The 27,589-nt window shown below is 46.8% G+C and overlaps 1 protein-coding gene across 1 annotated transcript in view; it reads right to left on the bottom strand.

Annotated features, from left to right (window-relative positions):
- The window catches only part of SETD5 (SET domain containing 5), a 238,685-nt gene that overhangs the window by 62,839 nt on the left and 148,257 nt on the right, over window positions 1-27,589 (bottom strand). The window contains 2 exon segments of the mRNA XM_029601121.1: window positions 6,770-7,090; window positions 9,168-9,425. Coding sequence (XP_029456981.1) covers window positions 6,770-7,090; window positions 9,168-9,425 — 579 coding nt within the window.

Raw genomic sequence — 27,589 nt, 5'->3', positions numbered from 1 at the left:
TTGTAGGTCTCCTAGATATTGTGCTTTCTGCACTCCAGGCCCTTCTGCACCAGTGATAGGAAGGAGTATTGCTGTTGCTGAGGCAGCTGCATGGATATCTCCTGCACCTGCTTCCAGAGGTCTCCAAGTACTAGGTCATGCAGAGCTGGTAGGAGGCGATGCAGACAATGAGCATGGCCGCTTGCAACAGTTTCCTCCCAAGAGCATCTAACGCCCTGTGTCCTTCCCCGGGGGCACCAAGGAATGGGTCAGAGAGCACTTGGCCCTCTTGAGGGCGGATTCGACGACCACCAATTGGTGGGGGGAGCCGATGCTTATCGAATCCAGTAGCCTTCTGGATGAGGTAGACCCCATCCGTCTTCCTGTTAATGGGAGGCACTGTGAGGGTGTTAATCTGCTATTGTCATTTTGTGCCAGCAATTTTTGCACAGTTTGAAGGGTCCTTTTCTTTTCTTCGATGGCTGGGTGTTCGCTAGGTGACTGCTTCATGTTCAGCATTCAAGATAAATTTAATAGAAGACAAGATGTCTATCTAGAAGATTGGAGAAATTACTTACCAGATAATTTTGTTTTCCTTAGTGTAGACAGATGGACTCACGACCAGTGGGTTTATGCTCCCCTGCCAGCAGATGGAGACAAAGCACGCTGACATCACAGTATTTATAACTCTGCAGCGACCCCAGCCTGCCAGTATTCTCTTCTAAAGCAACTATGGACAGACTAGTAAAAAACTTGATTAAAGACAGTCAACCATAATGGTGCTCAACCAACAATAAACACTGAACTCAAGCACATAAGTCCCCCAATCTAGGGACTGTTTGAACACTTACCAGTAATCCCTTCGGATACATATTTCCACAGGACGACTATTGATACAAACAGTTAGCAGCCAAGGGCGGGAAGCTGAGTCCATTTGTCTATACTAAGGAAAACTAAATTATCAGGTTAGTAATTTCTCCATTTACTATCGTGTAGACAGATGGACTCAGGACCAGTGGGATGTACCAAAGCTACCCCCAATAGGGCGAGAGGCTGCATGTGGTCCAGTCAACACTGCACGTGCAAAGGCTGTGCCCTCCTGGCCAGCACATTCAGATGATAAAACCTGGAAAAGGTGTGTAAGGAGGACCACATCGCAGCTCGGCAGATGTCAATGGGAGACAACCATCTAACCTCCATCTACAACACTGCCTGAGCTCTAACGGAATGAGCCCTAACCTGAGTAGGCAACGGCTTTTTAGCATCCACATATGTGGCTGTGACCACCTCCTTAATCCAGTGAGCTATCGTAGCCAGCGAAGCTGGTTTGCCCTGCTTCCTTCCACCATAAAGGACAAACAGACGATCTGACTTTCGGAAAGGTTCAGAAACCTCCAGATACCACACGACAAGTCTCTTGACATCCAAGGAACGCAGGAGACCATACTCCTCCGTGTCCCTTACCTTTTCCAGGAACAGCAAAGATATGGACTAATTCAAATGAAACTAGAGACCATTTTAGGCAAGAAGGATGAAACAGTATGCAACTGCAATGCCCTTGGAGTCACCCAAAGGAAAAGCTCCTGGCAAGACAAGGCCTGCAACTCGGAAATGCGATGCGCAGAACACATTTAGCCACCAGGAACACTGTCTTCAGGGTCAATAACCGCAAGGAAAGGCTACGCAGCGGTCGAAACGTAGGGCCCACTAAAAAATCCAGCACCAGGTTAAGACTCCACAAAGAAACCGGCAACCGCAAGGAAGGCCGAAGGTGCTTCACATCCTGCAAGAAGTGGGCCACATCAGAATGGGATGACACCACTTACCATGCCTCTGAAACATGTAAGAGCTGCAATCTGAACTTTCAAGGAATTAAGGGCCAAACCCTTAATTCAACCCATCAGCAAAAAAAATCCAGAATAAGCAGGATCTTAACCAAATGCGGAAGAACACCATGCTCCTCACACCAGGCCTCAAACACTCTCCAAGCCCGCACATATGCTAAAGAAGTGGAGAACTTCTGAGCGTGGAGTAAGGTAGCAATCACTGCAAACGAATATCCACTCTTCAACAGGTGAAGCCTTTCAAAGGCCAAACCATAAGACAGAAGCAAGCCAGATACTCGTGAAGAACCGGCCCCTGCTGCAACAGCTCCACGTGTGGCGGAAGACGAAGTGGGTCCTTCACCAAGAGTCTCCGCAAATCCGCATACCATGGATCCCTGGGCCAATCTGGAGCCACCATGAGTACTAGCTCCCTGTGGATTTAGATTCCGCGAATGACCCGGCCCAGCAAGGGAAACTGAGGAAGGGCATAAAGCAACTCACCTTCCGGCCAGACCTGTATGAAAGCATCGAAGCCCAAGGACCATGGATCTTTCCTGCGACTGAAGAAACGAGGAGCCTACGCATTGTGAGAAGTTGCCAGCAGGTCTAAGGATGGAAGGCCCAGCAATCCACTATCAGCTGAAATGCCTTGTCAGACAACATCCATTCTCCGGGTTCCAGACTCTCCCTGCTGAGAAAGTCTGCTTGTATGTTGTCTTCATGTGATGTGAAAGACAGATCATCTGAAAATGTCCTGCCGCCCATTCCATAAGTTGGTCTATTTCCTGCGACACTTGCTGGCTCTTGGTTCCTCCCTGGCAATTGAGGTAGGCCACTGTTGTCGTGTTATCAGACATCATGCGGACCGCTCAACCCAGCAGTCTTTGGCTGAAGGAAGCACACCAACCTGACCGCTCGGGCTTCCAGGTAATTGATGTTCCAGAGAGCCTCTTCGACCGTCCAATACTCCTGGGCAGTCAGTTCCTGACAGTGAGCTCCCCAACCTTGAAGACTCACATCTGTTGTGAGCACCAACCAGTTTGGGGAGGACAAGGAAATGCCCTGTCTCAGATGAGCCTCCTACAACCACTATTGGAGCTGAGAGCAGATTTCCATCTGCAAGTGGAGTCGAACTGAATAGTCCTGAGACTGCGGGTTCCAATGAGACAGCAATGAATGCCGAAGAGGATACATATGCACCCTCGCCCATGGCACTACGTCCAGGGTTTCCGCCAAACCGAGCACCTGCAGATAGCTCTACACCGTTGGGCAGATAGTGTTCACCAACTGACGCACCTGAAACATCAACTTTTGGATTCAAGCATCTGTTAAAAAAAACAAAAACCTTGCCCAGCCTTGTGTCGAAGTGAACTCCCAGATACTCCAATGACTGAGAAGGCCAGAGACTGCTCTTGGCCAGGTTCACCACCTAACCAAATTCCTGCAGCAAGAAAATTATCTTGCTGGTCACCAAACTGCACTCTGCCAAAGACTTGGCTGGATTCAGCCAGTCATCCAAGTATAGAGAAGCCAATCTTTTCTCAAAGCCGCTGCCACGACCATCGTAACCCTGGAAAATGTTCTGGGGGTGGTAACCAGATTAAAAGGCAGCACATGAAACTGATAATAGCGACCCAGCTCTGGAAAGCTTAGGAAACTAGGTGCTCCAAATGGATGGGAATATGAAGGTAAACCTCGGACAGATCCAGGGAGGTCAAAAACTCCAATTGTATAGCCATCATCACAGATGGTAAGGTTTCCATGCAAAAATGAGTTATCCGCAGATGACAGTTAATACTGCCGAGGTCCTGGATGGGATGAAAGGAACCTTCCTTCTTGGGTACAGCAAAATAAATGGAATAGTGCCCTGCATTACCCTGAGATGTAGTCACAGGAACCACAGCCCTCAGCCAGATAAGCCTCAGAAGCGTAGACTCTATTGCCTGCTTCTTTCTCCAGGGAGTGGCAAGGAGACACTATGAACACTTCCCAAGGGATGCTGCAAAACTCCAGCATATATCCAGCACATATCCTGCCCATATCACTTCCAGGACCCATTGATCCAATGTGATCTTGAAACTACCTCTGATTGAAGAGATAAGCTTTCCCTTATCTCTTCCTCTCGTAGGTGGGTGACAAACCTTTATTGGGAAGCTTGGGACAGGCCGCCACCCGAACCTGCTCTTCTCTTGGACTGTCGGGGACAAAAGGACTGAGACCTACCAAAAGGCCAAGTCCTCTGAAAGGTTGGATTTCTGTAAGGATGAAAACGCTTGGAACCTCTGAGACGACGACTCATAGAAAAGGGGCACTGCAAATACGTCTTGTCCTCTGGCAACTGGGGAACTGGAGATATGCCCCACTTACTGGCCAGCTTTTCCAATTCACTCCCAAACAAGAGTGAGCCTTTAAAGGGCATTTCTGTAAGATTAGCCTTGGAGGCTGTGTCAGCTAACCAATTCCGCAAACATAGCTGACGTCTAGCTGCCACTACCGAAGCCACTCCTCTGGCCAAGGTATGGACCAAATTACAGCCCGCGTCTGCCAAAAAGGTGGCAGTGGGTTCCACAACTGTTCTGGAACTCACCCCCAAATCATCCACCTCCTGAGAGAGAAGCAGACAAGAATGCACCACAAGAGTGCAACAGAAAGCAATCTGCAAGGCCATCGCCACTGCAACAAAGGCCTGCTTAAGGATAGATTCAATCCGCATATTATGCACATCCTTCAAGACCACTCCTCCCTCCACGGGGATAGTCGTCCATTTACATACTGCACAGACAAGCGCATCCGCTTTGGGAAAATGCAAAATGCTCTCACAGCTGGATCCAGGTGCCCAAACCCTCTTGAAATTTGCCTCCAGGCAAGATCAATCAATTCTTGAATGGCAGCCAAAACAGGAAAATAGCAAGAGGCTTTACGCAATGAGACCAAAATGGGATTCTTCTTTGGCTCTGACATAGAATCCACCTGAGGCACTCCCAGCAGCTTCAATGTCTGAGAAATCAGGGCCATATCTATGAAAGAACTATAACATGCTTCGATATGGCTCCAAACCAGGAGGAATTTCACCATCTTCCAAGGAAACAGGATCTGCCTCATCATCTGTGCCATCCGGGTCCCCACCGGGGATACCCGTGGCGAACCGAGGCATGCCATGGCACTTAACAGTAGGATTGGAAGAGGAAGGGGCCAACACCTAACTAGAGTGTTGGCCCCTAGAGGGACCTGACTAGAGTGGGCAAAGTGGAGGACTGCACTTGAACCAGTTCCCCAGTTACCGGTGGATAAGAAGCATTTGAAAAAACACCACCCAAGAAAAAGCAGCCCAAAAGCTGGAGCAGGCCCAATTAAACTGCCATCTTCTGCGGAGCCAGTCAAGGGAGTACCAAGATCTGGCGCACTTCCAGCCAAAACCATAACCAGACCATCATCAGAATGAGAGGATCCAAGTGTAGCAAAATTTGAGGAAGACACCTCTCCCTGAGCATCTAAACAGCACTGATATGTTGGAAGACAGGTCAGGCTGAGAAGCCCTAATATGACAGGCAACACAAAGAGAAAGCCACTTAGGCTTCTTGTTTACCGGCGCCACACTCAAAAGGTATGCACACAAATTAGAGGCGCCACAGCAGTAAGCGAGGCAAGGCACATGTACTACTAGTGCGCCCCGCTGGAGTGTTATCACCATGTGTAAAAATGTTATGCATGCAAAAGTCGCACCTAGCGTGGCGCACACAATAGGTGCACAGAGCCAACGCACTGCGCACATGGACATCCTGTAGAGGGCAGAAAGCAGCACAAGCGTGCGCGAAAACGCCACTGCAGCCTACCATGCGGCGTGCTGAGAAAAGCCTACCGTAGGGCCTAGCCTGCTCAATCCACCAGGCTGCCCAGTTCCCTTAACCCCAACAGGAGCGGGAAAGACATCGGGATGGCACGCCAAGTACAGAGACCAAAGGAAGGCCTAAAACCCCCTGTCTCTGTAGGTAAAAGTTTTTTTGGGTTTTTTTTTTTAAACTTAAGGGAGCTCAGTAACTTAGAAAAATTTGAGCTCAGCCTGTTCTGATAAGGGGCAAGGTATGGCTGCATCTGCCAGCTCTGTATGAAGATGCCAAGCAATAGAGGCACATTTCTCACCTAAAGGGCCCATTTATCAAACTGTGCTAATGCATTAGTATATAGGCTCCATTATCAAGCAACACAGAACCTGTGCTTGTCGCAACTTCTTCTCAGGGTCCCTGAGGGCACTAAATTGGTAACAATCAAGCAGAAAGTTCTCGCATGCATAAGCCCCTCCCCCTTGGAACACATTACCTTATATTCTCGAGTCTACTGTTGATTTTTCTACCTTGCAGCAAATGTGTAAAGACCTGGCTATTTACTAAAACATTTGATTGTCCTCCTTCTTGGGCCATGTTCTGATTAATTTTGATTGCTCCATTTCTCATTTTTGTATATGTTTCTATTATGCTTACCACTCTGTAGCCTTTTGGGAGAGGTGGTTAATACAATTGAAAATAAAAATGAATCCCAATGGAGCTTTTTTGACTATCGGGGCACATCAATGCTACTTGATAAATATTTTATTTATGTATTTATTTAGCTCATGCCTTTTTCATTGGTAGCTCAAGGTGAGTTATATAAAGGTACCATAGGTACTTCCCCATCTCCAAAGGAATTGCAATTTAAGTTTGTACCTGAAGCAATGGAAGGTGAAGTGACTTGCCCAAGGTCACAAGAAGTGCCAGTGGGATTTGAACTCTGGCTTCCCTGGTTTTCAGCTCGCTGCTCTAACTATAAAGGCCCCTATGCTAGAGAGACAGTATTCTCTGACTACTTCCCCCTTTCTCCACCCCACTGTTCACATTAGTAATGCAGCAGATACTAAATCAATCAGTACTACAGAAACTTATTTGTGCTTTAAAAATCACAAAAATCTAATGGCCTGAAGCTCCACTCACCTTTTTTGTTTTAGGATATTTCTGAGCAGTCCGTATAGCCTGGGACCCTGCCATTACCACAGTAGCTGAATCAGTCCCGAGCAGAGGCCCGCATGTGCCTACACCCTCTGTGCTGCCAGATTCTACCATTGTTACAGAGGCACTCACAGCTCCCTCATCTGAAACTGTCTGCACCAACTCCACTGGCTGGGAATTGGCCTGCCTCTGTCGCCTCATCCTTTGTGCTGAACTGCTACGGTACCGGGATATGCGGCTCTTGGGTCGAGGCCTGGTGGGCTTTGTGGGACCCGGCTTTGAGACATGCTTTTCAGTGGCTGTTTCCTATGATAAAAGCAGACTTATGAATGTCTTCAAATCTTCTCCCCATCCTCTATAATCCCACATTCATATTGCTACTCCATCAAATCATTTGCAGAGAGCTCAAGCAAGAGGGATCCAAACATCACAGTGGCTCAGCAGATGCCCAGAACTGAGTCACAGAACCCCAGAGCAATTGAAACAAGCAACAAAAACATTTCAAGGTACCATATATATTAGTGTATAAGTCAAGGGTATTTTTTGGGTCTCTAAATCAAGATTTGTCAGCTGTAGATAAGTTGAGAGTAAAACCTAGGGAGCTTATGAAATGGTTAAAAAATAGCTTTTATTTTTAAAAGCAGAATAAAAAGTGTCTCATAAGAAAATGTCCATGCTGTATGAATCCTTGCCTCCATCCTCCATGGTTACTTTCCCCATTTCAAACCTTCCCTCCCTCCTCCCATGGCTGCTTTCCCTGTTAAGAACATAAGAAATTGCCATACTGGGTCAGTCCAAGGGTCCATCAAGCCCAGTATCCTATTTCCAATCCAAGTCGCAAGAACCTAAACATTAGACAGATCACAAGCTACTATTGCTTATTAATTACAATAGCAGTTTATGGATATAACATCTAGGAATTTATCCAAACCTTTTTTAAACCCAGTAACACTAACTGCTGAAACCACATCCTCTGGCAATGAATTCCAGAGTTTAACTATGCGATGAGTGAAAAATAATTTTCTTCAATTTGTTTTAAATGAGCTACTTCCTAACTTTATGGAATGCCCCCGTGTCCTTCTTTTATAGGAGAGATTAAACAACTGACTTACATTAACTTGTTCAACTTCTTTCATGATTTTGTAGACTTCTATCATATCCCCCTCAGTCGTCTGTTCTCCAAACTGAACAGCCCTAACTTCTTTAGCCTTTCCTCATAGGGCAGCCATACCATGCCTCATATAATTTTGGTTGCCCTTCTCTGCACTCTCTAGTGCAGCTATATCCTTTTTGAGATGCAGTGACCAGAACTGCACACGGTATTCAAGGTGCGGTCTCACCATGGAGCGATACAGAGGCATTATGACATCTTCTGTTTTATTTTCCATTCCCTTCCTAATAACTACTAACATTCTGTTTGCTTTTTTGATTGCCACAGCACACTGGGCCAACGATTTCAATGTATTGTCCACTATGATGCCTAGATCTCTTTCCTGGGTGGTAACTCCTAAGATAGAACCCATCAAAGCCCCCCACCCTCCCGATCCCCCCAAGCCTCACTGAAAGTCCCTGGTGGTCCAGCAGAAGGCCCGGGAGCGATCTCCCACTCCTGGGCCGCCAGCAATCAAAATGGCACCGGCAGCCCTTCGCCCTTACCATGCGACAGAGTCCGGCCAATGGCACCAGTAGCCCCCTGTCAACATGGTACGGGCAAAGGGCCACTGGCGCCATTTTGATTACTGGCAGCCCGGGATCGGGAGATCACTCCTGGGCCCCCTGCTGGACCACCAGGGACATTTGGTGAGTTTTTTGGGGGTTTTTTTTTTTTGGGGGGGGGGGGAGGATACCGTCCACTTCGACTCTGAAGCAGGACAGTGCGGCTACTTGGACCTTGAAGGAGTCTGCTTTTTTGGGCCCTTTTTCTTGCATAAATTTCTTGATTTATACAGGAGTATATACAGTAAGTCCTTGAACTATATTGCATCATACTTCAGATCTTTTGGATTAAGAGGCAAGGAAATCTTCCTGTATAACTCAGTGGTAAAGAATATAATGCACCATTCTCTATGGATGCACTGTATGAAAATCAGAACTTTTAGAAAAGCTGTGTGAATCATAGTAGATGGCAACAGATAAAAAGTAACTGGCCCATACAATCTGCCTACTTGAATCAATCCTGAGCCCTCTTATTCTTGCTTGGTTGATATACAGAATTACCCAGTACATTCACAGGATATAATGGCAATTTTTCTAACCTATTTCTGCATGAGGTTCCATCAGATAGTCTGAAATATTATCAGAGACACTGCCTGGACCCCTTTGTACCTTTGCACAAATGGTCTTCTCCAAAATAGAAAGTCCACTAGATATCTGTCACTCTTACCACTGTCTGGGAGGATCTCCGTGTGTTCACGCCTACACTGCTGAGAGCGGCTGAAGCAGAGGTCGTTACAACAGAACTAGTATCTTCTGTTTCTGGGGTCTCTGGCTTCACCTCTTCCTCTAGCATGGCAGGCTCAGAACTGGAAACAGCCTCCAGGACAGCAATGCCACGCTCCAATGGCTGGTCTTTCCTCTTCTTTCTCTTCTCTAAGTTTTCAAACATATGCATGATGGCCTCCACCTTCCTTTCTTCACGTGACTAAAATTAAAAAAAAAAAAAGAAAGGGCAACAAATCAGTTGCACTGAAGTGCCAGAAAAGTAAGCAATAATGTATGTATCATGATACTAGTGACAAGACTTAAGGACTAGAACCCTAGCATGGGTTCTGTACATGGGCTGGGGTTAATAAGTTGTTTCTGCTAAATTAAGGTGTTATGGAAATACATGCACTTTGGCAAACAGCAAATTTCAGTAATGGAACTAGTGCTACACCTCAACAGAAAGTTCTATCAGGCCAAAATAGTACAGTGTGCTCCGGCCGATACAGTACAGTGCGCTCCGGTGGAAGACGGATGCTCAATTATGCCGGCATCCGTTTTCCGAACCAGTGGCAGTCAGTGGGCTTGAGAACTGACACCGGAAAAATTGAGTGTCTGCTGTCAAACCCACTGACAGCCGCTGCTCCTGTCAAAAAGGAGGCGCTAGGGACGCGCTAGTGTCCCTAGCGCCTCTTTTTACCGTGGGCCTTCATTTAGATACTTGATCGCGCACCCAGGAGAGTGGCCTGGGCGCGGGTTGGGAGAGTGGGCGCTCTCTCCCGCGAGATTTACTGTATCAGCCCGTATATAAAATAGAACATAAAAAGTGCCATGCTGGATCAGATCAAGGTCCATCGAGCCCAGCATTCTGTCTCTGACTGTTGCCAGTTCAGGTCACAAGTATCCAACCAATCCCCTATAGTTGAACTATTTCTTGTATCACTTTCCAGGATAAGCACTAGCATTCCTAAGTGTACCTGGCTAATAACTGTTTATTGACTTTTCCCTTCAGGATATTGTCCAATACTCTTTTGAAGCCTACTATGTTGGTTGCCTTGACCATGTCCTCCATGAACAGAATCCACAGCTTGATTGCGTGTTGAATGAAAAAAAATACTTCCTTTGTTTAAATTTGCTGGTTGCTAGTTTTATGAGTGTTCCCTAGTCCCAGTGTTTGAAAGATTAAAATATACCTGTTCTAACACATTATTTTATAAATTTCAATCATATCCCCTTCTCAATCATCTCTTTTCTAAGCTAAAGAGCCCTAACCTGTCTAGCTTTTCTCCATAAGGGAACTTGTCCATCATATTTATTATTTTTGTCACCCTTCTCCGTACCTTTTCTATATCATAAGAACAAGGAATTTCCATACTGGGTCAGACAGAGGGTCCATCAAACCCAGTACTGTGTTTCCAACAGTGGCCAACTCAGGTCACAAGTATCAGGCAAGATCCCAAACCGTAAACAGATCCCTTGTTGCTATTGTGCAGTGGCTATTCCCCAAGTCTACTTGGTTAATAACAGTTTAAGGACTTCTCCTCCAGGAACTTGTCCAAAACTTTTTTTAAACCCAGCTATGCTAACTGCCTTAACCACATCCTCCTGCAATGAATGCTAGAGCTTAGCTCTGCACTGAGTGAAAAATAATTGATTTGTTTTGAATGTGGTATTTTCTAACTTCATTAAGTGTCCCCTAGTCTTTGTATTTTTTCAAAGCATAAAATAACTGATTTATATTGGAGAAATTACTTACCTGATAATTTTATTTACCTTAGTGTAGACATATGGACTCAGGACCAGTGGGTATTGTGCTCTTCTGCTAGCAGATGGGAGACGGACTCAGATTTCAAAGCTGACATCACTCTATATATATGCGAAGGCTGCGTCTTCTCGGACTTGAACATCCAGGCAGTAGAACCTGGAGAAGGTGTGTGTGGAGGACCACGTTGCCGCCCGACAGATCTCAGCGGGCGATAGTAGTTTGGTTTCTGCCCAAGAAACTGCCTGGGCCCTCACAGAATGAGCCTTAACCTGTAGTGGTAAGGGCTTCCCTGCCTCTATGTAGGCTGCCTTGATTACTTCCTTGATCCAGTGGGCTATGGTCGCCCACGAGACAAGCGGTCCGTTTTGCGCACCGGTTCCAATCTTTCCAGATAACCGTACTAGGAGTCTGCCAACATTTAGATGGCGAAGAAGGAGTGAATCTTCTGAGTCCTTATGTTCATCCGGAGATGGTAGTGAGATGGTTTGGTTCAAGTGAAACTTGGAAACCACTTTTGGTAGGAAGGAGGGGACAGTGCGCAGCTGTATGTTTCCAGGCGGTGAACTTGAGGAACGGTTCGGAGATGCAACAAGCTGAACATATTGCCACCAGGAATACAGTCTTCAACGTTAAGAGGCGTAGTGACAGCCCGCATGCTGGTCTGAAGGAATCCCCAGTTAGAAGTCTAATACTAGATTGAGATTCCATAGAGGCACCGGCCACTTCAGGGGTGGTCGGAGTTGTTTAACACCTTTCAGGAAGCAGGTCAAATCCAGATGGGTTGATAGCCGGATACCGTCCACTTCGACTCTGAAGCAGGACAGTGCGGCTACTTGGACCTTGAAGGAGTTGAGTGACAACCCCTTCCTTCATTCCATCCTGTAGGAACTACAGAATCATGGGAATCTTGGCTGTCCACGGGAGTATCCTGCGGTCCTCGCACCAGGCTTCGAATACTCTCCAGATCTGTATGTAAGACAGGAATGTGGAGAACTTGCGCGCTCAGAGCAGGGTGACAATCACGGCCTTTGAGTTACTGCGCTTCTTGAGGCGAGTCCTCAAGGGCCAGACCGTAAGAGAATCGAGCTGGATCTTCATGGAGAATCGTGCCCTGTCTGAGAAGGTCCCTGTGTGGAGGTAGGCACAGAGGGTTCCCCACAAGGAGTCTTTGCATGTATGCGTACCATGTCATCTTGGCCAATCCGGGGCCACTAGTAGAACTAGTCCCCTGTGATGTTCTATCTTGCGGATGACCTTGCCCAGTAGTAGACCTTGCCAAGTCTGGAAGAGAGTGTCGATCCCTTGGGAGTGTGGCTCTCTTCTGCGGCTGAAGGACCTGGGAACTTGGGCACTGAGACGAGTGGCCAGTAGATCCATGGCTGGTAAGACCCCAGTGATTTACTATCAGTTGGAAGGCTGTGGTCGACAGCGTCCATTCTCCTGGGTCCAGGGTCTCTCTGCTGAGGAAGTCTGCTGAGATGTCTTTTCCTGCGATGTGGGAGGCCGAGATTCCTTGTAGGTTTATCTCCGCCCATGCCATAAGAGGATCTATCTCCAGCCCATTTTTGGTAGAAGAGGGCAAGTCAACCCCCTATCTCCTCTTCCTGTGGATGGGTAAGCCCATTCTCATTGTGGTGCATGGCTGGAGCCTGCCCCCCTCTTGGTCTGTCGGTTCCGAAAGGGCTGGGACCTTCCGGAGGGTCGAGGTGCCTGGTACTGCGAGTTCCTGTAGGGTCTAAAGTGCTGTGATCCTCTGCCCTTGGTTCTTCTGGGGGAGGGATGCTGGGATCTTTTACTCCTATCTTCCGGTAGCCGAGGCACTGGGGATTTGTCCCATTTGCTGGCTAACTTCTCCAATTTGCTTCCGAACAAGAGAGATCCTTTAAAGGGCATTCTTGTTAGATTCGCTTTAGATGTCGCATCCGCAGACCAATTTCGTATTCATAGTTGTCTTCTGGCTGCCACTACCGAGGCAACGCCCCTGGCTGAGGTGCACACCAGGTCTGAGCTTGCATCAGTCAGGAAGGCTGCTGCAGGTTGCATCATCTTGTTCATCCTCCTTGTTCAATGTAATCGCATTTGTACATGCTTGTTTAATGTTTTAATGTAAACCAAAATGATATGTAACTCTGCTACATGAATTGCGGTATATAAAAATGTTAAATAAATAAATCATCTCGCCGGTATACGTTCCGGAATTATTTGCCTCTCTCAAGAGGAGCAAGCAGGAACGTGCGTAGCAGGAAACAATCGGCAGTGTCATTGCTGTTGTGTCGAAGGCCTGCTTAAGGATAGATTCCAATCGTCTGTCCTGAGTATCCTTCAATGCAGCCCCTCCCTCAACGGGAATTGTTGTTCACTTTGAGACGGCACAGACCATAGCGTCCACTTTTGGGAAACGCAGGCGTTCCTTGCTCGCTGGTTCTAGAGGATATAGGGCTTCCAAGGCCCGACCCCTTTTGAAGCTAGCCTCCGGGGCATCCCACTCCATGTCAATCAGTTCCTGGATGGCTTCCATCACTGGAAAGTAGCATGAGGACTTACGAAGGGACACCAAGATGGGGTTCTTCTTTGGTTCCGCCATAGGGTCTGTGCCTGGAATACCCAGCGTCTTGAGAGTCTGGGAAACTAGGGCTGGTAATTCGTCCTTGTGGAAGAAGTGAAGCATGATTCAGTATGGTTCCATTCCTGGAGGGATTTCTCCTTCTTCCAGGGAGTCACCCTCATCATCTGAGGTGTCTGGGTCCCTGTCAGGGAAGTTAGGTGAGGCATGTCTTGAGGCATCCAAGCCAGGCCAGGAGGATCTTTTGCTTCCCGGCAGGGGTGGAGCCTGGGGCGCAGCCGGAGCTGATTGTGCCTGAACAATGGCTTGCAGGCCTTGGAAAAATTCCAACCAGGAGAAGGTCCCTGGGTCCACGTTAATTGCAGGGAGAATTGGAGTAGGGGCCCCAGAGGTGCCCTCCTGTGGAGAAACCATCTCAGAGATGCATAGATCCAGGGAGCTATCGTCAGTAGCTCCGGAACCATCTCCCGACAGTAAGGGCTTCTTTGCAATGTTCCCCCTGGGCTTCTTTGCAATGTTGACACAGACAGGACTCCAATTCAGGCTCCGCGGCTCTTATGTGGCAGGCTGTGCAAAGAGAGTGCCTTTGTTTCTCTGTGTTTGTGCGCGTGCAGACGCAAGCGCGGTTGTGCGTGTAGTTATGTGCGCACGGGTGCCTCAGTTGTGAGCGCAGCTATGCACGCGTCTGTATTGGACACGCACAAGTTAGCAGGATCGGCCGCACAGCCTGCCCAGAGCGTTACGCTGGTCATGAAGGGAAAATGGCACCGATGACCTCCGCGCGCAAGATGAAGCGGCGGCCCCCCCTGAGGGTCTCCACGTGTGTGGACCCTTGCACCGGATCGGGGCCTAGCCCAACCAAGTCTGCTCAACCCGATCGGTGCTCCCTTTTAACCTCACTGGAGAAGAATTCAGTATGGCGATCCGAGCTCTGGAGACTGGAGATCTGAATTTAAAGATTTTTCTTACCTAGTCTCGGCACTTACCAATCGTGTGCCGGACGGTCTCCAGTTGCGGGGGGAGAGGGAATTACACCTTCACCGCCGCGCTCTGTTCTGCACCCGCTGCCTTTCAGCCACATGGGGGCTAAGTCCATGCCGGGAACCTGCTACTGGACTAAGGCCCACCTCTGAGGGATATCGGAGATCACCTCAGGAACTCTCGACTGGGGGAGGGACCCTTATGTATCACCACAGGAGAGCAGGGCTCGATCTTCTTTAAGGTAAATTTCGTTTCTTCTTTGCTGTAATTCTTAACACTATTGTAGTGTGTGGGATAGTGACCGCATCTGCTAGGAGATGGAGAGATAGTGGAGAGCTGAGGTTATTGCAGGGGTATATCTAGAGTGACGTCAGCTTTGAAATCTGACTCAGTCTCCCATCTGCTAGCAGAAGAGCACAATGGAGAAATTACTTACCTGATAATTTCGTTTTCCTTAGTGTAGACAGATGAACTCGTGCGCACGGCTCAGTTGTGCGGACAATACGGCGATCAAGGGGGGGAAATGGTGCCGGCGACCACGCAGGCAAGATGGCGCCCCCCCCCCCCGGAGGGTCTCCACATGAGAGGACCCTCGTACCGAATCGGGGTCTAGCCCGGACGGGGCTGTTCAACCCGATGGGACAGACGCTGGAGGGCGATCTGTGCGGCTATCCGAGCCTCGGAGACAGGAGACTTTAAGAAAAATTTTCTTCTACCTTACCTTGTCTCGTTGCTTCCCGATCTAGTGCCGGGCGGTCTGTGGCTGCGGGGGGAGAGGGGGGAGAGGGAAATACCTTCACTGCCGCGCTCGGTATTGCACCCACTCCTTTCAGCCACTCCCATTCCTGGGGGCTAAGTCCATGCCGGGAACCGGCTACCGGACCGAGGCTTACCTCTGAGGTATCTCAGAAATCACCTCAGGAATTCTCGACTGGGGGAGGGACCCTTAGGTATCACCGCAGGAGAGCAGGCTCGTTTTGTAGAGGTAAGATTTTGGAATTTTCTTTCTTTGGTTTGGATTTTCTAACGCTGTGCAAGCATGTGTAGAGTCCCAAACTGCTAAGGAGACGGAGAAATACTGAAGAGCAGAGCTTCCTGCACAGGTATATGTAGTGCTGACATCAGATTGAAACCTGACTCCGTCTCCAACTGCTATCAGGAGTACACTATACCCCTTGGTCCTGAGTCCATCTGCTACAAGCTAGGAAATACCCATTCTATTCCACTCATGAGTTTACAAACCTCTTATAGGCCCTCTTCAGATGAACAGCCCAACTCTCTACTTTCCTCATAGGGGAACTGTTCCATCCTCTATCATTCTGGATTCCCTTCTCTGTACCTTTTCCAATGTAACTATAGTGGCTTGCAAAAGTATTCGACCCCCTAAAAAGTCAGCAAATTTGTCTGGATTACAAATGACACTTACACAGACTGCTCCAGGCAGTATGTTTAAGAGCAAACTGGTTTGCAATAAAGTAAATTTTCAAAGTTATAATTCATTATTTCTCTGCATATTTTGTAAAATAAAATTAAAAACTGAAAAATGCTGTGTGCATAAGTATTCAACCCCCGTGCTGTGGAAGCTCCAAGTTTACACAGATGAAAGATATTTCCCCAACAACTGGTCTCTAACCTGTGAATCATTAAAAAAGGTCAGCTTTTCTGGATAAAAGACTCCCTAATTCCAGTACCATTGATCAGACTGTGAATCTGAAGCAAAGATGTTTAAATGAAGACCAAAGAGTATTTAAGGAAATTAAAGATAAAGTTACAGACATGCACAAGATAGGAAAAGGCTACAAAATAATATCCAAGTGCTTGAATATCCCAGTGAGCACTGCTGGATCAAATGTGAGGAACAGGAAAAGCTGCATCACACCACCCAGCCACCGCCTAGACACGGCCGTCCCTCAAAACTCAGAATCAGAGCAAGGAGATTTGTGAGGCAAGTCACAGAGAAGCCAACAATCACTTTGAAGGAGCTACAGAATTCAGTGGCTGAGACGGGAGAGGAGGTGCGCCAATCAACCATATCAAGAGCTCTGCATACAACTGGCCTGTATGGGATGATGGTTAGAAAGAAGCCATTACTGAAGAAAAAACATGTCTGGAGTTTGCAAAAAGCCATAAGAGAGACCCAGCTAAAACATGGGATAAGGTTTTGTGGTTAAATGAGACAAAAATGGAGCTTTCTTGCCAAAATTCAAAACACTGTGTATGTCTCAAAATTAACACTGCCCATTTCTCAGCAAACACCACCCCAATATTAAAGAACTAGCCGTTAAGCCCGTAACAACGGGCTCGGTCCATTTCCTTCCCACTCCCTCCCCCTCATTCTCCCTCCCTCTCTCCCCCCTCCCTCTCTCTCCTTCCCCCCTCCCTCCCTCCCTCTCACCTTCCCCTCCCCTCTCTCTCCCCTCCCCTTTAAGATCATCCACAACCGGCAGATCTCCGGGGGGGGGGGGGGGGGGGGTGTCCCTCCCGTGCGCACGCGCGGCGCCGCTACTGCTCCTCCCGCTCCTGCTTCTCATCGCCGCCGCTCCTGCGGCCCCAGCGCCATTTTTTTTTTTCGGGCACGCTCGGCTCTGACCAACGTGCTCGCCCGCGCATGCGCGGTAGAGCTGCTCTTCTGCGCATTTGCGGGCCGGTCAGAGCCCATTTATAAGGTAGATGGGGGTGACAGCATCATGTTGTGGAGATGCTTTTCCTCAGCAGGATTAAGCATCTTGTTAAAATTGAAGGACAGATGGATGGTGCAACATACAGAGAGATACTGCAAGACAACCTGCTTCAGTCTTGTTAAAAACAAAAAACCCCAAACCTAAAACTTGGGAGAAAGTTCACCCCTTCAGCAGGACAATGATCCCAAGCACTAGGCCAAAGCAACAGAGGAGTGGTTGAACAAAAAAGGTGAATGTTCTACAATAGCCAAGTCAAAGTCCAGATCTCAAGCCAATCGAGAATCTGAGGCACAATTTGATAATTGCAGACCATAAGCATCATCCAACCAACCTGAACACCCTGAAGCAAATCTGCCAGGAAGAATGGGCAAAAATCACTCCCAAACAGGGTGCAAAGCTGATAGAAACTTACCCCAACAGACAAAGTTGTTACTGCAGCAAAAGGTTGTTCTACCAAATACTAGTCTGAAGGGACTGAATATTTATGCAAGCAGCATTTTTCAGTTTTTAATTTTATTTTACAAAAAATGCAGAGAAAATTAATTGTGACTTTGAAAATCTACTTTAAGAACATACTGGTTTGCAATAAACATACAGTCTGGAACAATCTGTGTAAGTGTTATTTGTAATCCACACAAATCTGCTGACTTTTTAGGGGGTTGAATACTTTTGCAAGCCACTATATATCTTTTTTGAGATGCGGACTAGAACTGCACGTGGTACTCCAAGTGTGGCCTTACCATGGAGCGATACAGAGGCATTATATTGTCCATTCCTTTCTTAATAAAAGAAGTTGGTTCTTACCTGCTAATTTTCGTTCCTGGAATACCACAGATCAGTCCAGACTCCTGGATTTTGCCTCCCTGCCAGCAGATAAAGAAAAGCTTTACTGACACTGCTACTTAATCCAGTGTGCCACCTGCAGACCCTCAGTATGACCAGTACCCAAGCCAAGATGAGAATAATTATAACAATAACAGAGGCCCTCAACCCCATTCAAGGAGCAGCAGGAAGGTGGCGGCACTATGGAAAACTCATTGCAACAACACTAAGTAGAACCTTATTTAACCAAAATAAGTCACTCTGCATTATTTATATATTACCATGATGAGCTGGCTTTACTGAAAGGGCAAGGTTCTGGACAGATCTGTGCTATTCCAGGAACAAAAATTGGCAGATAAGAACCAATTTTCCTTTCCTGTTCATACCCTAGATCAGTCCAAACTCCTGGGACGTTTCTAAGTTCCCCTATTTTGGGTGGGAATGTAATAGCCTCGCTCGCAAAACACTCTTTCCAAAATATGTGGTCTGGATCTCGGACATCCAAACGGTAATATCTGGTGAAAAGTGAGTAAAGACTTCCAAGTCGCCACCCGATAGAATTGAGACGAGATCAGTTAACACTCTCTGTCCATGAGATCACTTGTGTCCAAGCTGAGTGAGCCCTTAGACCCTCCGGTACCAGATGACCTCTACAAATGTATGCCGAGCCAATCATGTCTATCAGCCAGAACACAATAGTAATCTTAAGATGCTTTGCATCTCTTCCTGGAAACACTCCATAGCACAAAGATAATCCAATATCCAGCAAATATTAGTCTCCTTGAGATTCCTCAACAACGCCTGCCTCACATCCAACTCTCAAAAGCTCCCTCTTGTGTGACCCTGATAAAGCCAAATTAGGGAAAGCGGGAATGCCACCATTTGACTAAGATGAAAAACCAAAACCACTTTCAGCAGAAATGAGGGCACTGTTTTCAATGACACTCCATTCTCTATAAACTGCAAAAAAGGATCTCTATAAGACAACTCCTGAAGTTCTGAAATTCTTTTGGCTGAACAAATAGTCACAAAAAAAACAAAACATTCAGGATTAAATCCTCAAGAGCCGTCCGCTGCAACAGCTTGAACGGAGCTTCACACAACATCCTCAGAACTAAGTTAAGATTCCACAAGGGACACACCTTCTCCATCGGCGGCTGCAATTTTTCACCCCACAAAAACTGAATCACATCTGGGTGGGAGGTCAGGGACATTCCCTGCAGCTTACCCCAAAGACAGCCTAGAGCCACCATCTGCAGCTGAAAGGAATTATAGACTAAACCCTTTACTAGGTCTTTTTGCAGAAAGGTCAAAATATGGGAAACTGAAGCAAAAGCAGGCTGTGCGCCTTATTTATTTAAAGGCTTTTATATACAGATTAGTTTGCACGTCGTATCGGTTCACATGGAAGAGGGTGACTAAATGTAGGATAACAATTTGACATACCAATGAGGACAGCTTGCAGCAGGTGGCAATGTAGTCTTCGGAATAACCCTTGTATCACAAGCTTTTTTTTCATTTATTAAAATGTATTTATCAAGTAACACAAATGGAGTAAAACATTCACAAACATTCAATAGAAAACAAAAATGACATAAGATCTCGCGCAACCACATTACATGGGAGGGTCAATACTGAAGTTCTTAATTAAATGCCTGTTTTATTAAGAAACCTTTTGAAAGAAGTCAAAACCTTTTTATGCAATCTGACATTCTGAGTTCCAGAATATAGGCACTGCGACCAAGAAAGAAGATTCCTTTGTTGCTGTAAGGTGAGCAAGTCTAACTGAAGGCACTTCAAGCAGTCCTTGTTGAGATCTCAGTTGACGAGATGGCTCATATATTTTTAGTAAAGCATTGGACCATGGACAGGAAGTAGAATTGATTAATTTAAAGATTGTCATCCCAATCTTGTAGACTGTTTGCTGTTGAGCTGGCAACCAATGCAGATCATTAAGTGCTGGAGTGATATGATCATGTCGCTTGGTTCCGGTGATCAATCGCGCAGCAGAGTTTAGTAGCAGTTGCAGTGGATGTAGTGATTTTGACGGAAGGCCCAAATAGAGACCTTTACAGTAATCAATAAGAGGAAAGACTGATGCTTGAACAATAGTACAAACATCATGATTATACAAAAGATGTCTCAATCTAGCATTTCCTCTCAAAAGGCAAGCCGCGAGAGAGAAGCGATCTGTCAGATCCGAAACCTTTGGACCATGACATAATTGCCATTAGAATCACTTCACCTGGGTCTCTCTCTATGCATCTTAGTACTTTTCCCACCAATTACCATGGGGGAAAGACAAAAAAGAATCTTCGGTGGCTACAAAAGCAACAGAGCACCAATTCATTCTCTTCCATGTTCTCGCTGGAGACATTAAAACCGTGCCGCACTATTAATGATGGGCTGTACACTTTTATGAATCTCTATGCACCCAACACTGACCAGAACTCCTTTTTTTCTAAAATCTCTTCCGTGATTAGTGAATGGGCGGAGGGCCATCTTATTATGGGTGGAGATTTCAATATCACCCGCTATCCTTACCTGGATAATTCTCAGGGGGGAGGAGCTGGTGGTAAAGCGGTAAGAAGAGTGCTTAAACACCTTATTCAAGATAGAGGGCTTATTGACATCTGGAGATTGCAGAATCCCACTACCAGGGATTATACATTTTACTCCCATCCGCACCAGACTTATTCTAGGATTGACTATTTTTTAATTGATAAAGATCTCGTGGGATTGGTCAGAGATGCTGGCTTGGGCACCATCACCTGGTCCGATCATGCCCCCATTTGGCTTACTTTGGTCGCTGGGGGATGTCAAGCGGGCACTAAATTCTGGAGACTAAACGATAGATTACTCGATGATAAAGATTTCGTTGAGCATTTGAAGAAAGAGATTGCTGTATATATAGATATCATTGATAATGGAGAAGTCTCTCCCGGAGTACTATGGGACAGTCTTAAAGCTTATATAAGGGGTCTGTGTATTGCTAGGGCGGTCTCTGTAAAGAAGAAGAAAGATAGAGAACGCCTGACACTTCTGGCGACCATTGCTAAACTAGAGCTGAGTCATAAGCGCTCTCCAGAGCCAGGCACGTTGCAGCGTTTATCGGCAGCGAGGAGGGCCCTACACACTCTGGAACTCGATGGGATAGCATATCAGTTGGAGCGGTTGAAACAGCATCATTTTGAATGGGGGAATAAAGCAGGACGATATTTGGCTAGGAAATTGAAAGAGAGGGTTTCTCAATCTTAGATCACCAAAATTAAGGGGCCACAAGGGCAATATGTCTACATCCAGAAAGAAATTGGACAAAGCTTTAACCACTTTTATAAAATATTGTATGACTCCGAGCACCTTTGTACACCGCAGGATATTGAGCATTACCTGCAGGATCTGCCATTGCCTAGCCTCTCAACAGAGATGAGGGAACAGCTTAATGCAGAACTCCGGGAGGGGGAGGTTTCACTTATTATAAAGGATCTGAAACTTGGAAAAGCCCCTGGATTGGACGGTTTTACCGGCAAATTTTATAAAGTGTTTAGCGCTGAGTTGCTGCCCCCATTGGTAGCCATGTACAATGCCTTGCGATCGGATGGTATTTTATCTCAGGAGTCTAACACAGCAGGCATTACGATTTTGGCAAAGCCTGGTAGGGATCACACTTTATGTGGATCCTATAGGCCAATCTCCCTGATCAATATTGATCTCAAAATTCTGGCTAGGGCCTTGGCCCTCCGACTCGGGCGTGTTGCACCTCTTTTGGTGTTGAATGACCAGTCGGGTTTTATACCCAGCAGACTTGCGTCTGATAATGTTCGCAGAGTGGTGGAATTAATGTGGTGGGCACAATCCAAGCATGATCCTGCGGTTATGCTCACGGTGGACGCGGAAAAAGCGTTTGACCGTGTACATTGGCCATTTCTATTCAAAGTACTAGAAGTACTGGGGTTGGGGGACTTCTTTATTACCTGGGTAAAGAAATTATATGGGTCCCCGCAGGCTCGTATAAAGATAAATGGTGCATACTCGGATCCCTTTGAAGTAAAAAGGGGCACGTGTCAGGGTTGTCCATTGTCCCCTTTGCTGTTTGCCCTTTCCCTAGAGCCTTTTGCCGAGAAGGTACGAAGGCATCCAGATATCAAAGGCATACAAGTGGGGGAGGTGGATTATAAGATTTCACTTTTTGCTGATGACCTGTTATTCACTATCACGAAGCCAGAGTCTTCCCTTAAAGTGTTATTGGAAGAGATGTATAAGTTTGGGAACATGTCAGGATTTAAAATCAATGCTGATAAATCAGAATTGTTAAATATTTCTATGCCGGAAGCGCTGTATAAGGAGGTGAGGGGTGCACTACCTTTTCGTTTCGCAAAAACTTGTGTTAAATACTTGGGGGTGCGATTGGGGACGAATTTGGATGATCTGTATCGTTTAAATTATGATACCCTGATGCTTCAAATCCAACAAGATTTAGATAAATGGGACAGAATGGACATCTCTTGGTTTGGGAGAGTGGCAGCTACGAAAATGAATATTTTGCCTAGGTTCTGTTACTTGTTTCAAACGTTGCCGGTGGTGGTCCCAGAAGGAGCTATGCGTATTTGGCAAAGGAAACTTTTTCGCTTTATCTGGAAGCGTAAACCGCCGAGGGTTTCCCGTCATATCCTCTACAGAGATAAAGCACGGGGGGGATTGAACATTCCCAATTTGAGTTGGTACTACACTGCGACTGTACTAGGGGTCGTAGTTAATTGGCACAGTTCGGAGGCGCCGAAGCCCTGGGTCCGAATTGAACAATATATTGCGAGGGCCCCATCTCTAGTAGATAGGATTTGGAGCAAAGATGTTAACCAGATGTTTAGTGGCACATTATCCCCGTTTACCTTAGGTGTGCTTCGATTGTGGGCTAAGTGGCGTAGTCGATTAGCAGGCCCCAAGGGGATCTACTCTCTTACATCCATTCTGTCACATCCTGGATTTAGTCCTGGGCTGGACACTGTATTCGCTAAAAGGTGGAGTCAGTTGAACCTTACGAAAGCAAGACAATTTGTCTCTGGGTCCCACCTGATTCCCTTTACAGAGTTGCAAGTTTCTCATGGGTTATCACAGGGTGATTGGTATCAATACTTGCAAATTATTCACTTCCTTCGAGCCGCAGGAGCACTTACTGACTTAGGCAAGGGCAGATCGATTTTTGAATCGATATGTGCACAAGCGAGGTCCTTGCAACGGCCGATATCCCGTTTATATGCGCTTCTCAACAGCGGCCCCAAGCTTAAAGTGTCCTATCAGCGGCAGTGGGAAACGGACCTAGGGGAAGTGCTTTCAGATGCGGCCTGGGAGCAATGTCATATGATTATGGGCAGGAGTTCTATTTCTGCTACCATCAAAGAGAATGGGTACAAATTGCTCTATAGGTGGTACATGGCTCCTGTCCGGCTGCACAGAATGAACATAAAGTATAGTGAACAGTGTTGGAGGGAGTGCGGAGAGAAGGGGTCGTTTTACCACATGTGGTGGACCTGCCCTAAAATCCAGAAGTTATGGGTGCTAATGACAGAGTTCGCTGCTGAACTTCTGGGGGTCCATATCCCTACTTCTCCTAAAGGTTGCTTACTTAGCTTAATGGATGGGCAGCTACGTGATAAGCAACGAATGCTAGTGTTGCATATCTTCATTGCCACTAGGTGTGAAATAGCCTTTCAATGGAAGCACACGGATGTCCCCTCCCAAGCGAATGTTCTTACAAGACTTGATAGGGTGTACCACATGGGCTATCTAACAGCAGTGAAGCATGACCGTGTTCGTAAGTTTCATGAGATTTGGGACCCATATTGTACGTGGAAAGGTAAATAGGGTCTGATGTTATCCGGTGCAGCAGATATCTTAATAGGGGTCCCGGGGGGGGAGGGGGGAATTGGGGGGCTGGGGGGGGGGGGGGGGAATTAAAACAAACTTGTTTGCATTTATTGTCCAACATACTGTTATACGGTTTCCTTGCAAGCCAGCTTTAATTATCCATGATGGGTATTTGAGCGCAGTTTTCATTCAACATGTACTCCACGGGCTATTTGTGTGCCATAGGTGTGATTTCTCATATAGTTGTAACAGGATTGTACTTTTCATTATGTATTATGGAGGGAATGCTAGTCAGCTCCTTGTTTGTATTTGGTTGATATAAATGCATAAATAAAAACTTTCAAAAAAAAAAAAAACCGTGCCGCACTGACATTTGGTCTGAAGCCACCAAATCAATGCGTGGCATCCTCCACCTGCATAAAACTGCTGCATACAGCAGCCCGTATACTAAGGCAGAAACCTCAAGAATCCTCTTGAGTAAACTTCCAGCTTTTGGACCCACACATCCTTCAGGGCAGCGGACCCTACCACCAGAATGGTGGTTTTCATGGTCACCACCGAGACCGAAACGTCAACTCTTGGAATCAACAAAAGCTTGAGTGCCTCCTCCAGCAACGGATACAACTTCACTATTGCCCTTCCAACTTACAGACTGATCTCTGGAGTGTCCCACTACCAGACAACCAACTTCTTTACTGACTTGTGGATGGGAAAGGCCTTAGCTGGACCTCTCAAGCCATCCACGATGGGGTTCACCTCAACTTCTGACTCCTCCTGAGGAAGTTTTATGCCTAACTCTTAAGTACATGTGGAATCTAGGGCCACAACTCTTCCCTGCAAAACAGATGGACCACCTTAGGGTTGTCCCCTTCAGCCACTGGAACCTCCTCGGGATCTGGATCAGAGATCCTCTGCATGAACACCATCCCCGGAGATCCATCTGTCAGACCAGTCTCACCTTCAGAGTCCTCAGACACCTCGATCGGGCCACTGTGTTGCCCAGCCAAGCCGAGTACCTTCCAGATGCTAGCTGATGCCTTCTTGCTGGTCACCTTGAATAGTTAAGCAGGATGTGAGCCACTTTGCAGCTTACCCTGGGTACGAGAGCACTTTCCTGCTGCCTTTCTAGCCAGATAGGCTCTGTGGAGAAGTAGCACAAAATCTGAGGGAAAGGCCTGAGAATCCTCTGCATTCAGGCCTCCTCATCCTCAGAGGCTTCCTACCTTTCCTCGGGACTCTGGCGCTAAAGGTGCTGCTGTGAAGGCACCCAAGATGGCTGCTGTTCCCACGCTCACGGGAAAAAGGATTTGCAGTGGTTCCCAAATGCGATGATCTTTTATGCGCCGAATCGGAGTGTGCAGTACTACACGCAGAAATTGTACATACCAAAACGGAGCATGCACCAACCGAGCTGCCCTCTCCCCTGGAGATGCAGCACATGTACATCCTGCATACGCGGTAGGCCTTGCCTCTATCCTTAGCCATGCCACGTGCATCTCACATGTGCTGCCTCCTTGCTACTCGCCGTGGTGGACTCATCAATGCTGGGATCCCCAGCTACCGCCGGCTCTCACCAGTATCTGGTGTGATCACTGATTACTCACAGACTCACAGGGCCCGCCAGAGTCAAGAATTCCTCTTCAAGACACCAGTCAGGAATTTATTTTAAACTTTATAGCTAAAAACAAATTAAAGTACTTTCCTGAATGCTGCAGAGCAGCTGTTGGCTTCCAAGGGTTCTCCAGGGGATAGAGGGAATTGGACTACTAGCTAATCGAAACCCCGAGACTCCAGGGATGAGACACACCAAGGGTCACCACACCCCTGCTCATCCATCTCAACCAGGGAAGATGGCCTCCCACCACGGACCTAATAAGTCCCTAGGAGGAAGCACCTGTTGATCTCTTTATTCTTTTTTTTTTTCATCACTGCAGACTGCAACTCTACCATCTGCTGGAGACTGAGAAATACTCAAGAACTGCAGGTGGCACACTGGGTTAAGTAGCAGTGTCAGTAAAGCTTTTCTTCTCTGTCCATCTGCTGGCAGAACTGAAAAACTCAGGAGTCTAGACTGATCTGGGGTATGAACAGGAATACCTAATATTGTTTGCCTTTTTCGATCGCCACCAAAGATTTCAATATATTGTCCAAAATGACTTCAAGGTCCTTTTCCTGGGAGGTGATTCCTGCCACAGAACCCAGCATCATGCACCTTTAAATTGGGATTATTTTCTCCATATGCATTATTTTGAACTTGTTCACATTAAATTTTATCCACCATTTAGAAGGCCAGTCTCCTAGTCTCACAAGGTCCTTCTGCAGTTCTTCACAATTTGCTGCTGTTATAATGACTCAAAAATATTGCATGTCATCTGCAAATGTAGTCACCTCTCTTGTCGTTCCTTTCTCAGAGAGGTCAGGAATGGAGAGAGACTGAGAAATTACTACTTACCTGATAATTTCCTTTTCTTTAGGACGGTCAGATAAATCCAGACAAGTGGGTTATGCACCTCTACCAGCAGATGGAGATGGAGCAAACTGTCACAGTACTGACAGGCTGATGCAGTGACATCAGCCTGTCAGTATTTTCTTCAAAAGCAAATTGTGGACAGACTAGCAAAAAACGATTAAAAACAGATAACCATGTCAATACTCAGCCAACAGGAAGCACTGAGCTCAGACAAGAAATGTATTAACACTAGTCTAGGGACTAGTCTAACACTTACTAGTAATCCCTGTAACACAGTCTTCCAAGAGGACCATAGTACAATCATTTGGCAGCCAAGGGAGGGAAGCTGGAGTCATCTGACTGTCCTAAAGAAAAGTCAAATTCATCCAGTCAGATGAATCCAGAACAAGTGGGATGAACCCAAGTTACTCCCGAATAGGGCGGGAGGCTGCCCGCAGTCCTGTCAAAACCGCACGTGCAAAGGTTGCGTCCTCCCAGACCTGCACATCCAGACAATAATACCTGGAAAAGGTGTGTAAGGAGGATCATGTTGAAGCTCGGCAAATGTCAATGGTAGACAGCAACCTAACTTCCACCCATGAAAATGCCTGAGCCCTAGCCTGACTAGGTAACGGCTTGCCAGCATCAACATATGCTGCCGTGACTACCTCTTTAATCCAGCGGGCTATTGTAGCTCACGAGGCCAGCTCTCCTTGTTTAGTACCACTGTGAAGGACAAATAGGCGATCCATTTTCTGTAAAGGCTCAGTAACCTCTAGATATTGGATGATATCTCTTGACATCCAAGGGTTGCAACAGACAATACTCCCCATCTCTCTCTCTCCGTCCAGATATGGCAGGAAGATGGACTGAGTCAAGTGAAATTCAGTGACACCTTTGTTAAAAAAGAAGGAACAGTATGCAGCTGTATCGCTGAGGGAGGGCTCCCGGCAAGACAAGGCCTGCAGCTCAGAAACTTTCCACTCAGAGCAAACTGCCACAAGTGTTGAGATCAGTAACTGCAAGGACAGGTTATGCATCGGCCTAAACATAGGACCTGCTAAGAAATCCAAGACCAAATTAAGACTCCATAAGGGTACTGGAAACCCCAAGGGAGGCTGAAGAAGTTTCACTCCTTTCAGGAAACAGGTCACATCAGGATGAGCCAACAAGGAACACCATTCGCCCGGCCCCAGAAACAGGTGAGAGCCGCTACTTGTCTCTTTAAGGAATTAAGGGCCAAACCTTTATTCAAGCC

This window comes from Rhinatrema bivittatum, chromosome 4 (genome assembly GCF_901001135.1).
Source record: "Rhinatrema bivittatum chromosome 4, aRhiBiv1.1, whole genome shotgun sequence".
Lineage (NCBI taxonomy): Eukaryota > Metazoa > Chordata > Amphibia > Gymnophiona > Rhinatrematidae > Rhinatrema > Rhinatrema bivittatum.
This window is presented reverse-complemented; position numbering and strand designations above follow the sequence as displayed.